This window comes from Hylobates moloch, unplaced genomic scaffold (genome assembly GCF_009828535.3).
Source record: "Hylobates moloch isolate HMO894 unplaced genomic scaffold, HMol_V3 SCAFFOLD_6, whole genome shotgun sequence".
In the NCBI taxonomy this organism is placed as follows: domain Eukaryota; kingdom Metazoa; phylum Chordata; class Mammalia; order Primates; family Hylobatidae; genus Hylobates; species Hylobates moloch.
Window position 1 is genome coordinate 155,209,261 of NW_026652281.1, and position 14,691 is coordinate 155,223,951.

General features: G+C 41.4%; 1 protein-coding gene across 7 annotated transcripts in view; it reads right to left on the bottom strand.

Moving 5' to 3' along the window:
* The window catches only part of CLK4 (CDC like kinase 4), a 28,715-nt gene that overhangs the window by 13,316 nt on the left and 708 nt on the right, over window positions 1-14,691 (bottom strand). Inside the window, exons 1-6 of one of the 7 annotated variants that reach the window (XM_058440202.1) lie at window positions 7,606-7,693; window positions 6,731-6,796; window positions 4,173-4,231; window positions 2,895-3,117; window positions 1,678-1,768; window positions 1,216-1,282 (exon numbers count right to left, since the gene is read on the bottom strand). In XM_058440202.1, coding sequence (XP_058296185.1) covers window positions 1,216-1,282; window positions 1,678-1,768; window positions 2,895-3,117; window positions 4,173-4,225 — 434 coding nt within the window. In that variant the 5' untranslated portion in view covers window positions 4,226-4,231; window positions 6,731-6,796; window positions 7,606-7,693. Of the gene's footprint in view, window positions 1-1,215; window positions 1,283-1,677; window positions 1,769-2,894; window positions 3,118-4,172; window positions 4,232-6,730; window positions 6,797-7,605; window positions 7,767-10,954; window positions 11,108-11,583; window positions 11,709-13,170; window positions 13,274-14,691 lie in introns of those variants that run through there. The other 6 variants (XM_058440201.1, XM_058440200.1, XM_058440203.1 and 3 more) reach the window with 6 other exon arrangements.

The following is a 14,691-nucleotide window of genomic DNA, read 5'->3' on the forward strand; positions in this document are numbered from 1 at the left end:
GAGGTAAGTTTTATTTTTTAATATTAATATTTACAACAGGTTGGAAATTACATCCTTCCCAAATAATTTATGATAAAAAATTTTGTCATTTTAGAAATGTGCAGTTTCGCGAAAGTTCTAAGAGCTTCACTTACAAAAGTTTTCAAGCCACAAAATAGGGGCCCTAGAGGAAAACAGTAAAATGAGGCAGAAAGGGTCAAATCACAAACTTTATTCTCTAGGCCCTAGATAATAAAATTTCTTTATAGTTTAGGAAGCTAACTCTTAACATTTAAGATTAGACATGCTTTATTGCCTCTGTAATCCGAAATTGCCAAATCTTGTATACAGGGTCAAGGGCCTCAGTTCTGGAGTTCTAGGAAATTCCTTCACTTGAACATCCACTTTAATTTCAATGATTTCCCACTGTTGAAATTTGTCATCATTCTTTTTTTTATTTTTGAGATGGATTTTCACTCGTTGCCCAGGCTGAAGTGCAATGGCACAATCTTGGCTCACCGCAACCTCCACCTCCCTCCCCTCCCGGGTTCAAGTGATTCTCCTGCCTCAGCCTCCCAAGTAGCTGGGATTATAGACATGCGCCACCACACCCGGCTAATTTTGTATTTTTAGTAGAGAATGTATTTCTCCATGTTGGTCAGGCTAGTCTCGAACTCCCAACCTCAGGTGATCCGCCTGCCTTGGCCTCCCAAAGTGCTGCGATTACAGGAGTGAGCCACTGTGCCCGGCAGTCAGCATTCTTAAGATCCACATTCATGGTAAATAAATCATACACAGTTCAAGAAATTTTGGTGAGTAATGTACCCCCCAAAACACGTGGCTACCATTTAAAATCTATTCCATCTTGGCCAGGCACGGTGGCTCAGGCTTGTAATCCCAACGTTTTGGGAAACTGAGGCGGGCAGATCACTTGAGGTCAGGAGTTCGAGACCAGCCAGGCCAACATGGTGAAACCCCATCTCTACTAAAAACAGAAAAACTAGCTAGGTGTGGTGGCGGGTGCCTGTAATCCCAGCTACTCGAGGGGCTGAAGCAGGAGAATCACTTGAAGCCGGGAGGCGGCAGTTGCAGTGAGACAAGATAGCACCACTGCACTCAAGCCTGGGCAACAGAGGCCCTATCTCAGATAAATAAATAAGTAAAATTTCATCTAAATTATGAATCTTTCCCCACCAAAAATATCAGAATGTTCGAAAAGCAAAAAAACAAACTTACATGCCATGATCAATGCACTCTACAACTTTGCCAAAGGCTCCTTCACCCAAAGTGTCCACGATTTCATCTAAAGTGAGGAGGGAAAAAGAGGTGTAAGTACCTGAGTACAAATTGTCTAGTTATTCAAACAATGAATGCTTAAGTGTGGAATATTTTCAAATGATCTCTATCAAAGCATAACTAAGGTTTCAGCACTCAAATTATTTTAGTTTCAGCTGCTACAAAAACAATTAGATAGAGCTATCTTTCTTGCTCTAATCTCAAATTCCACTGATTATTTTGGAACTTTAGAATAGAAATATTTAAATTCTACAGAAAAGAAGAAATACAAAAGAACAAACAAACCCACAAAAAACAAAATAAAAAAGCAATGAAGAGTTCTTTAGCCCCCCGCTGACAAACTATTCTTAAAAAGATTATTCTTTCTGCAAAGTTTAAAAAGTGTTGAAAAATATTCTATACATCTTGCTCTTAGAACGTCTCCACTTTGACAGATCAGGTGACCCTCCTCATCATCCTCTATACTCCTGGATCTTTTCCTTCGGTGGCTCTTCTGGAACGGCAAGTGGGCAGCACCAAGATCGTCCAGCCAATCAATATATCAGAGTGAATTCAGGGCAGAATACGCAATTCATTCAGCGGGGAGATATTCAGGCATTCAGATAAGCACCAGGCCACGAACAGTTGGCAGGAGCAATTTCAAATTCAGTCCCCAGAAATTCACAGGGCACAGTTTATGTTACAGAAGAAAAACATGGCAAGGAACAGATTTTCAGATAAGATACTTAAAGTGGCAATAGAAAAAAACAACACAATTGTCTCTTTAAAATACTGATTTACTTGAAGTCTGAAATTTAAAGAATGCAATGTCATGATTTACTTATCTCTTGCTATAAATAGCATATGCTGTGAATTGAGATGTCTAGTTTGTCAAAAAAATGTTTTAAAATGTCAAGACTATTTGAAATTATTCTAATTTAACAATATTTTAAAATATACATGATTAAAATAAAAGGGGAAAATAAAAGCTAGTTAATTTCAATGTTCAATCTAATAAAAACTGGTTTTACTGAAGAAAACTTGGGGAGAAACTAATTCAACGTTTACTGTTCAAGCAGGTGAAGATGTCTGAGTGTTAAAAAAAAAAGGGGGGGGTGGTGGGGGCAGACTTTTTGGATGTTTCCCATTCAGCACCCATTTTCACAACTTCAAAAGAATTCATCGCAGACAATGATGCACCGTACTACGGAACTACGCTCTATGCAGGTTAGTAACATTTAGGTATCCACCAGTGCAATGTTTCACGTTTATTTTCAAGTACCAGATAAAGGGTTTCTAAGAAAAAAGAAAATGCTTAAGATGAAAGAAAAGATATGGGTGCATGATTTTTTCATAAGAATATGTTACAAATACAAAAATATTTTTATTATTAAAATCAATAAACTCATTATCTGGTCTGCAGAGTATGAGGAAATGTGGGCAAATGAGGGCTAGCTAATAAATATACAGATCAGCTACAAGAATTTGGAGGTTTCCTTTAAGGATTTAAGTAATATAAATACAATTATAATAGATCCAAATAGTATTTTATATATATATATAAAATTAGAAACTTATCAGCTCATTAAGAGTACACACAAATAAAACGCCACTCAAATTAAAAACAAAACCAATCATACCGAACGTGACTGATGACTTGAACAGTGTCTATTGCGCTTCCTTTTAGGACTGCTTCTCCTGCTGCGGACTGAAGATTTACTGCAGTGGATTCGATAACCGCTTTCAATGTCTCTGTGATAATGTCTAGGAACATATCCTTCACAGTAGTCATTCCTGTATTCGTCAACGTATCTCCGGTCCCGATAATCCCGCTCATTCAAGGACCTTGCTTCTAAATAATGACTGCAAACACATTAAAAGATTTCCAATTATTCTCTTCATTCTGCAATAATGTGGTTCAAACAAAACGTTTTTCTCAAAAATTTTTAAACAGCTAACTCAATAAGAAAAAAATTCAAACAGATGAATTAGCATTTATATTTATCTCATAAAGCTTAAGAAATAATTTTACTTTAACAAACAAGCAAATGGGCCCATTACAGAGATTGCTGTCAAGCACTTCACACCAAGGAATAAAGCTTGAGTCAAATCATTAATTCATGTCTAGTGTTTACTTGATTAAGTGTTCCTTTACCTTCTGCACCTGTATCTAAGCTGTCTTAGTGTCTCACAGAGGTACAGTCAGAGGCAGGCAAAAAGGATTCCTTTCTCTTTTAATGTAAGAGCATTTTAGATATCCCTGGCACAGAGAGAATTCCTTCATGAAAGGTATATTAGAGCTATAAGGAGCCTTAAATGTATTCCAGCCCTTTCATTTTACCGACGACTACATTAAGATCCCTAGAAGAAAAATGACTTGCCAAGGTTGTATAACACATTAGTGACAAAAACTAAAATATTTTCAAACCACTGTTATACAGACCAATTTTATTACACACATCATCTATCATGTCTCCTCTATTCTTTGCATTTCTAGCCTTGTTATTCGTCTGAGAAATAGACAACATAGCTTTTGAGGACTGCCTCATGTGCCAAAGGCATCTAAAATATATCCTCCTAAAATAAGAAAGGGATCCTGTAGTTTAGTATTACAGTAGTTCCACCACCCTACTTCCCTTTGCATTTCTAATTTCCTGTCATTCCTGTTTGAGAAATACCTAAGAAACAACAGAAAACACCATCATCTAGTGCCATAGTGCTTTAATCTACAGATCCCTTTGAAAATCTGCTGAAAGCCATGGACTCTCTGCCCTAAGAAACACGTAAACAAAACTTGGCAAGGAATTTCAGAGGTCATGGACCTCAGGATGTCAATGGACCCCAGTTAAGTGGCCTTGATCTGATGGAAAGAAAAGGACATAGATTCAATTGGCCCAGTTTCCCGTCCCCCTCTCTACCTGGGATGAGTGTCCTCTTCAACAGAGTGCGAAGCTTCAAGAGGGATGCACATGGAGCACTGAGGGAGAGAGGGGACACCTGCCCAGTCAGACAAATCGGCTAAAATAATCCTAACAAGCAATGGAGTGACGGATGTTGACTAGATCGCCCTCACCAACCCCTTTCCTTTCCCCAGAATACGCTGTCATTCTTTTTCCCAGGGGGCTGGTTTAGGCAGAAATAGAAGCATCTTTACAACTACTACCCAATAGGGCTAGCATCAAATCTAGGCTGGGGAGATACAGAAACCCGGTTCTCTTTCCCTAGCATCAGCTTTAAGTTGTATTTATTGGAGAAACAACTCAGGATATTTGGGTAAGACCGTGGGTAGTCTAGGTTAGAGATCTGATCAGTTGGCTTGGAACTGTCAGGGAGAGACCACCAATACAATAAGCTAGACGTGACCATACTCTTAAGGGCATCCTTCCCGTAAAAGTCCAAAATCCTTCTATTAGAAAAAACTAGCACTAACAATCTTTAGCGGGAATACTGCATGGAATCAGAGCTGCTAAGCCATAAACAACGTAGAGAGTAACAAAACATGGAGTGAACACCATGAGGACAAACGAAAAGGATGAGAGTCTCTTCAACAGATAATGGTCAATGACCAAGGCTGAGAGATTATATAAACAAAGTCTATGGAATTACACAGGCTATGGACAGGGTAGACAGGATGAACAGACTGATTTAATTTTTTAAAATATCCACTGAATGCCCAGTGAATATTTCACTATAGCCTTTCAAATAGCCAAGACGGATGAGGGTAAGGGCATTCGTTTTTACATCCACACAGGTCCTGTGGGAGATTAAAAAAAAATTATATAAGGCAAAGTCCCTGCCAACAAATAATGAACAATTTGAGATTACTCACATAAAAATGAAACAAAATCCAACAATGTGGGAAATTCTAAAAAGTTACAGCACATGAGTGCTTAGAGTCAGAGATGGGGAAAAAAATCTGTTTAAAATGGTCAGAGAATAATTACAAAAAAGATGGAAATAAGAGTTGCATCTTAAAGGGAAGCCAGGATTTGGACAAAGTAGAATACAGAAGAAATTCCAGGGGAGAAGAATGGCATATTACCATCTTAAATTCATATGGCACTTTTAGCCACAATGGCTTAGAGATGGATTTGTCTACGCATTACTCAGGAAAAAGACAATCCCAGCAAGAGTAACTTTCACACAGGGGACTGTAGACAAATAAGTAAGCTGAGAATAGCATCGTTAAAAACCCTGCGTGCTAGGCTGAAGAGTCTTTCTCAAATGACGGTCTATTTATCAACAGTATCAAATATGGAGTTCTTATTAAAAATGGTAATCCTGGGCCTTAGGTCATACTCACTGACTCTAAATCTGGTCAATATACCTCCAAGGTGATTCTTATTCACACTAAAGTTGGAGAATCACTAGTTTAAGACTTGATACTTTATGTTACAGGCTTCCGACCACAATCTATAAAGGTAGGGTTTACAGCCACATCAGTCTTTCTAATGCAGAATGGATTAACTAAGCCTGTAGACAGGGAGACCAATTCACAGGCTGCCTCCAAAAGACAAATCATACAGAAAAGACACTATGCAATATATATATATGACAAATGGTTAAAATGTCATAAAAAGCTCTTCTAAATCAATAAAAAAATACTTTAATAAATAGGCTAAGAATAAAAAGATGTTCAAATGATCAATAAATATATGACAGCGGACAAATTCGTTAGAAATTTAAAAATTCAGTTTAATCAAAACATTATTCTTGGCCTTTCAAAACAGCCAAGATTGGTGAGAGCATGAAGGAGCACGTTGTATAATTTGGCAAACTCTCTAGAAAAAGAAATATGAACCTGTAGCAAGAAATTTTTAAGAGTTTACACTCTTTAACTTAAAAATGCTTCTTCCTGGAGTGTATTTTCAGGAAATAATCAGTGGCAAAGATTTAGACACAAAGATTTTTTTAATTATAATTTTACAGCTAAATAATGGGGACTAATTTCCTACAGAGATTACCATCTTTATACTTTTCTGCATTTTTCAGTTTTTTGTTATTTTATAAAAACACTCAAAAGTTTTTGATCTTCAAAAATTAGAATATTCTGGATTATGGTCAACGTTGACCACCAAACACACCTGGTACAAATGTCAAAGAAGGCATTGGCCTGGTGGTTAACTGGACGCAGTATCATGTTTATGTAGTTAACTATGAGCACAAATGAACTGTTCATCACTCTTATCACTTCCTTTGTATATATACAATGTATAATTATCCTATGAATAACCAGTACTATGATGTTAATTAAGCCTTAGGGTTTTTTGTATTTATTAATAGTGGGGTACAGACAGTTTTCTTTAGTGTACTGTACATTATTAATTATCTCTGGTCTTTGAAATCCTGTCATAAACCTTCCCCCTTCCCCCTATATAACAATGTATACGAAGCATGATTTGTCTGCACTGACTACAAATAAGCTCAGTTTGACAGAACAAGTCTGTTAACGTGGAGAAGGAAAGAAATTACATACTGTTTTTTAAAGTAACCCCAGCTGGCTAATTTAGAAAGCAATCTGTAAACAGTCCCAATGGAACATCTGCACAAAACAAGAAAACAGAACCAGCAAAACAAACGAAAAAGGGAAATTAATTCAAGAGTGAAAACTTACCTAGCCTTTCTTTAATCATTTAGAACTTTAAGATTCCTTTAATTCTATGTAAGTATATTACCTCCAAATTTTACACTGGTAAGAATACAATAAAACAGGACACATGCTGTGGCAAGTCTTTATTGAGGCCATTTCCCAAATTACTAGCTACTACCTATGCAAAAGAATAGTTCCTAAATAAAGCCAGCTTCTAAAAATCCCAAACAAACATATCCCTTGGCCTCATCTACAAATATAACCTGTACAACATGGTGTAAGTGACTAATAATACATGCTGCTTTTCTCTGTTGGAATAACTGCTCCCCTATCAAACCCTATCTTATTTCTGAAACAATGAGCACTACAACATACCCGTCTCCCTCCTACATAGAAGTTAAAGGTACTCATTGGGCATTCTATCACTACCACTTAACTTTTTGTGTGTCATCTCCCTAATCACGTTACTGGCAGTTGGGAGTCACCATGTTATTTAGTACATTTTACATTCACTTACTGATCAACTGTCTCCTACCACTTCCAGGCAGACAGACATACATAAGGATAAGAACTTTGTTTTATTCACAGCTGTAGCCTCAGCACCTATAGTCTAGTCTAAAATAAGTACTCAAATATTTTCTAAATGAATATTTGTTGACTGAATTATAAAACAATTTGACAGATGAAAGCTATACAAGCAAATGACAAATCATTTAAAACTATTAAGAGCTAAAATGCTACTAGTTCAAGAGTTAATTTACCAATCAGATTCTTTAAACTGGTGATGTGGTTTACAATGCCTGTTCTCTTGTGTGCTACTATGAGATCTCCTCTTCCGCTTGTGACTTCCACGGTAGCTTTCATGTCCCCAGCTTTCTCTGCTATCCCAATCAGGACAGTGAGTTCTTTTGGAATGCCGCATCTGTTGATAGAAATGAAAAGGGAATTGTGGAGGTTATAGATGTGTGATAGTTAATTATTATATATTAATATTATTTAAGTATCAAAACCCAATACACAGGGTCTTACAGGCTCCAAAATCTTTTTAGGTGGTAATGCTTCCCAAGGCACCAGTATGTCAGATGACTGCTAAGAGGCATAGAAATCTAGTATTAAATTGTGGGTAATACTGATACCTTAAGACATTTTTTTTGAATTCTGATTACATCCAGGACAAATTCTCAGCTTGGTGCTTGTCTTCAACTAACACTTACTAACTGCCTTTTTAAAAATTAAAAAAAAAAAAAAGGGGGGGCCAAATAAAAAGGTTCAGGCCTAGTGTTTCCAGCAGACAAGAGTATTTAGCTAAAAATTAATATCGTTTTTACTTATCTTGTTTTATTTTGTTACTTTCTACTTATTAGTGATTTTCCAATTAAGTTATTGACATATTTTCTTTTAAAAATGTTAACATTAAAATGTGAGCTGATTTAAGGAGAAATAATATCACAGTGTTATGCAGCTTTGGCAAAGTACTGTAATACAAATAACTGAAGTGCGAGACAAAAACACTTAGGGATACTAAATATGGGAGGTGACTTTGTTTTAACGGTAAAGAGTTATTCAATGATGAAGCTTCTTTTTCTCAAATTCTCCATAGTTCTTTTCTCTGAATCTCGGAATGACTCTAAGCTTTGAGAATATTAGTTCTGTGTGGATAGAACACAATATTCAACAGAGAAACTGAAGAGATATAAATAGGTGATTTTAGGCCGGGTGCGGTGGCTCAGGCCTATAATCCCAGAACTTTGGGAGGCCAAGCCCAGGAGTCTGACACCAGCCTGGGCTACACATAGTGAAACCGTCTCTACAAAAAAATTTTTTTTAATGTTTATGTGATTTTATGAACTCATTTGCTCTATCCAACAAGTTCATTTTCTTATCCAGCAGTTATTCTTTGTTGTTTTTTTTTTTTTTGAGACGGAGTCTCGCTCTATCGCCCAGGCTGGAGTGCAGTGGCGCAATCTCAGCTCACTGCAAGCTCCGCCTCCCGGGTTCATGCCATTCTCGTGCCTCAGCCTCTCCGAGTAGCTGGGACTACAGGCGCCCGCCACCACGCCCGGCTAATTTTTTGTATTTTTAGTAGAGACGGGGTTTCACCGTGGTCTCGATCTCCCGACCTCGTGATCCGCCCGCCTCGGCCTCCCAAAGTGCTGGGATTACAAGCGTGAGCCACCGCGCCCGGCCCCAGCAGTTATTCTTAACCTTAAAATCTCTTTGTAGTAAATCTGGAGTAACTCTGAAAAAGAACTCCACCTACAAGGACGCACACTGAAGCATGGTCACAATGAAAGCAAACTTTCATCTGACTCTATTTACAACCTCCAATACATCACCTGGGTTCCTTCCAGGCTCGGCATCTGTGCTCAAACAATATAACCCCTATCTGTCTCTCCCCATCTTAATTATTTTCCAAAGCAGTTAAGTTCTAAGAGTCAGGTCCAAACTCTGCTAAACAGGGTGAGTTTAAATGGTAAAAAGAGAAGATTTCACAATTCAGCAAGGACCTGAAAAAAGCTAAAATGGAGTAAAACCCACTTAGTTAACCTCATTTAGCTTGCCCAAATGACATAATAAGCAAACAAATGCAAGTAGAAATCTAAATGATTTTAAATGGATTAAAGGTTTTGAAGTGAGGCAGCTTCAATTCTTCTGGGAGGTATTCCACAAGAAAGTATGTGTCACGCCATCAGAGTCTGATTGCCACCAGATAGTCAGATATTTTAATTAACTCTCTTGCTGATTCTAATCCTATACTCATCAAGCATCCTTCTAATGTGGCTCTTAGCTTACTTTACAGAGGAAGAGAAGGCACTGATCAGGTCAAACAGCAATTCTAAAACTCTTGTTAGCGTCTCAGTCCGGTTTGATACAAATGGAGTCACTTCCACATGGGAACATGACATGAATAACAGCACAAATTTACTTGAGGCAAAAGGCCAAAACACAAACTTTCATTAGAGCTATCAAGAAAAATTTATGGCTGGACGCAGTGGCGCCTCATCCCTTGAGCCCAGGAATTCGAGACTGGCCTGGGCAACACGGCGAAACCCTGCCTTCACAAAAAAATACAAAAAATTAGCCGCACATGGTGACTTGAGCCTTGTAGTCCCAGCTACTGGGGAGAATCACTGGAGCCCAAGGAAGTCAAGGCTGCAGTGAGCCATGATCACGCCATTGCATACCAGTATGGGCGACAGTGAGACCGTCTCAAAAAAAAAAAAAAAAAAAAAAATGTATATTTCAAGTGCAATTCTTCTGAAGCGTTCCGTCAAATACCAAAGTTGTATTTTAACCACATCAGGAACTCGGCTTGGTTAAGGATTTTTAAATCATAGCAAGCAAAATCACATCTGATGACCGAGGGTTATTATTATGACCCTCCATTATTATGAAGTTTTTTCAAGACTTATGTGTCTTCTTCAGTTTTGTTTTTTCCTCTTCTACTGTAAGTCTGCCGCAACCAGCTAACCTCCAGCAAAACAGAATTCTGAAATTATCAGTTAATATGCAAACATTAAAATAAGAACGAACTCCCTTGTGAGAGTCCAAAATTCTTCTCAAGTTCACTACTTCAAATTTAATTCAGCTGTTAGTCCCAGCCTCTGACCTCCTCCACTCACCCTGCAATGTTCAAAAATATTTTATCTGGAGGCACAAAGATCACCCGACCCACGTTCTATGTGGTAAGGTTCCTTCGCACACATAAAAAAGAAAAGCTATCTAGAATCATGACACTGCCTCTAATTAATAAAGGATCCTACATGCTAGAATAACTAGGTATCTTTCAAAAAATAATGACACAATGGATCTCGTATGTGGAGCCATCGCTACTGCCCTTAAGATCCTGTAGTTCTTGACAACTTTACGCTATGTACATGGCTTAAAAACATCGAAATAGGTTATAAGTTTAGGATTGGATGGCTCCAAGAGGACTGCATTTAATGGGTTACAAGCCTGTAGGGGTGTGTAAAAAGCACAATCGCACAGGACAGCTATGAAGCAAGACAAAGTGGCTGGCGAGTTCAGTTTGCGGGGCGGTTTCCTAAGGATCGGATAAAGCGTATCTGGGCTATTTAGGCAACCAGGGATAATAAGACGCAAAACTACCAGAAATGCAGGTTCGCTGCAACAATGTTGTGTTCAGCATAGTACAGAGGACCAGCCTCCGCAAATTTCCACCTCTCACAAGCAGCTACTGCCCTCAGCCACCTGGATTTGCACGGACGCCCGGTCCCCACCTCCCGGCTCCTGGGCACCCGGCCAGTGCCTTTGGCGCACTCAAGACAGGGGCAAATGCTTGACTCTGGAAAACCCCCGAAACGCTACAAACGGCCCCGGCCAGGAATCCAGGAGAAGACTTGATCTCCGACAGCACGAAAGCCGGACACGGCTCTCGAAGGGTCTCCCGACAGGTCCTAGCGCCCGCCGCCTAAAGAGGTCCCGACAGGGTTAACCAAGAGTCGCGCTCGCCAGCCAGCAGGGGACGGCGAGCCCACGGCCTCCGGAGCCGCGACGCGAGCGGCCAGGGCCCTGAGAGAAGGGTCAGCTGCAGAACCGCGACGCCCGAGCAACTTTCGGTGCTTCCGGCGTGCACCAGCCGAGCAGCGCCCCGCAGAACTCCCAACTCAGCTCCAGAAGCCCAGGCCCCTAACGCGGTCGTTTCTCCGACACCTGGCTCGGAGACCTTTTAAAGACCGACAGCCGCCTGGCCCAGCACACACCATCTGCAACCCTACCTCCGCAAAAGCAAATGGCCCTTCGGCCGAGAAATGTCGCCGAACTGCCGTCTTCCCTCCTCGGCCGCTGCGACAAACACCCCACAAAATGGCGGCAGCGCCGTCGCCCTACAATCCCGCGGGTCGCCTCTAGCACCACCTACGCCGCGCGAACGCGCCTGCGTGACAGAGCCTTGCGCGCTCCCGCCGCTCCACCTAAGGGCGGGGCTCCACGTGACGTAAGGGCGGGACCCGAGCCTCCACACTGCGGCTGCGCGGCCCAAGCATCCCGACCCCGGTCCCGGGGCCTCTGGGCGGAGAGGGTGTTTACGTTCTCTACGGGCTTGGGTGGAGCCGGGAAGGAACGCCCGTGTCCCGCCCTAAGTGTGTAAGGCGTGTCTGCCCCTTGAGATGGAGTTATCCTGAGTGCGGCACCTCTCAGCAGGGCCGGCTGGTGCCCAGTTTCCTGCTCTCCCAGCCGAGGGCGCCGCGCCGTCACGCTTTTCCTGCCCCCTCCCCCGGGACCTCAACTCCCGAAGCAGCTGGCACGCGACAACGGCCCCAAAACCGCCCAGGGCGGGGCCTGGCTGGTGCCTGGGCTGTTCCGTGGACTGGGTGCTTGTAGTCCAGCCCACGTGGCGCTTCCAGTCCAAGGTGGATTCGGGTAAAAAGGCTGTCTCAGTAAACAAGCTCAAGGGGTGCTCGTCTTTTCAAGGCACGTGCTCCTATTCAGAACAAAACAAAAACCCGGAGGTTTCAATGGAGACTCCTGACAAGGTTTACCTGTTAGGATCCCTACCTCCTGAGCAGATAAGGTAGCTGGAAGTTTCCCTAACGAAGTTTTCCCCATTTTTTTGTGCCTGCGGGCTGATTTTATTCAAGGCAGAAAAATGCCTCTGAGCTAGTGATAGTCCGTTATGGGACTTGCTTACCTCAAATAAGGTATTCTGCAGTTCTAAGAACCCGCAGGCAGTTCCCCCGTGTAAGTATGTGACATGAGAAATATTAGGGTCAAAGTCGGAGCCCTGTGGGGAACACTTAAGGGCCAGAGGAAAAGGGGCCTGAGAAGGAATGATCTGGAGAGAAGGAGAACCAAGAATAGGGTGTCAAAGCAAGGGAGGGCTTAGGGGAGGGAAAGGGTTTAGGTAAGGTGAGACTGAAGATCGTCGGGGGGACGGCGGGCGGGGTGGGGGCTGGCTTCTGTATTCTGACGGGGATTCGCTGGATAAAAGGGAAAGCTAGAAATCAAAATTGGGAGGGTAGGGTTGAACTCTTGCGGGTATTAGCCCAATAGCATGTGGGAGACCTGTTATCCTGTCAGGTGAAAGGAGGGAACGGAAATACCTTTAGTGATCTAACATTATAGAAACTTGTGCCATCTGGTTTGGGTAAGCAGGGTAAATTTAGATGAATCTCGGAGATTGTACAGCGTTTCAAAAAGTAAGTTGATATGACAAGTTGAATTTTCATGGAGATTGCACTCCAAGAAGTGAAGTTGAAAAGAAACTTGGAAAATTGGAAGGGTAAACTATGCTACAAAATGAAACAAATGATATTATTTTCATCTAGAATAGCCACCATTTTTGCATCTACAAATTTAAATCTTACTCATCCTTGAAGGGCCATTTCTTCAAGATGCTGTCTCTGACATCAGTTCCCACCCAATTCCCTGCTCCTGACTACTCCGGTTAGATGTGAAGTCCTCAAATAGTGGAGTATTTGGAGCTACCTGGTATGCTAACAGATTTTGCCCAAAGAGTGAAATGTATTGGTTCTACAATTGATTACACATCCTGTCTCAAGGGAATCTATTGGATAGAATGTTGAGCTGACTGGTCTGGGTGATAATACAAGGTAGAGTGGGGCTCAAATTGCCGCATATGAGAATGTAAATTCAAGCTGGCACCAAAGAATGTTCTCCTGTTTCATGGAGTAGGAGAGATCCTGCCTCATGAGGTTATAAGAAAGTGTGGTCAGGACAGCCCACAATTCTGCTCAAAAAAGCAACACTATGTTAAAAAGCAGCCACTTGAAATGCCACCTACAGAGACCTTTATATTATAGACGTCACACACACTGTTACCCAATAGTAGAGTCTGCTTTGTAATTACATTCATCTTGCTTTAGTGTTTTAATTTGTATGCCACCAAAAGGTCTAATGTTTAAAAGTGTGTAGTGATCAGAAGGAAGCTGAGAATGACTAGCACCTCTATGCTATGTGATGCAGCACTATGGTGCCCCTAGCCACTCTCTGTGGCTTTGTGCTGAGTTTGGTGACAAGGACCTAATTTATATTGTCTTTTATCTCAGGCCTAGAACCCAGTAAATATTTGTAGGTTGTTTACATAAGCTGCTTTGGGCTATTTTGCTCAGTTGGTTTAAGGTCTAAGTGAGTGAGTTAAAGGCAGACATTTCATCCCAGCATCACTGCACCAGTTAGCTTACCACCCTTACGTGGCAGCCTCAACCCTTCCTATTAAGTCAGTTACCTGGCAAGACTTAATGAAAAGGTTTATCTAAATTTCTGAGAATCTACTACCAATACCAGAAACACTGCCTAATCCAGTGGTTTCATCTCTACACAAGAACAAGTATGTCCAAAAAAACCTTTGAGTTAACTGATGTGTCAAAGCAACTAGTCAAAGGCTGGGCACGGTGGCTCACGCCTGTAATCTCAGCTTGCAGGCAGAGGTGGGTGGATCACTTGAGCCCAGGATTTCAAGACTAGCCTAGCCAACATGGTGAAATCCCATCTCTACAAAAAATACAGAAAAAAAATCGGCTGGACATGGTGGTGCATGCCTGTGGTCCCAGCTACTCGGGAGGCTGAGGTGGGAGGATGGTTTGAGCCCAGGAGGCAGAGGTTGCAGTGAGCCAAGATCGTGCAACTGCACTCCAGCCTGGGTGACAGAGCCAGACACTGTCTCAAAAGCAAAAACAAAAACAACTAGTTTAAGAATTTTTTTGGCTGGGTGTGGTGGCTCACGCCTGTAATCCCAGCACTTTGGGAGGCTGAGGTGGGCAGATCATGAGGTCAGGAGTTCGAGACCAGCCTGGCCAATATGGTGAAATCTCGTCTGTACTAAAAATACAAAAATTAGGTGGGCGTGGTGGCGTGCTTGGGAGGCT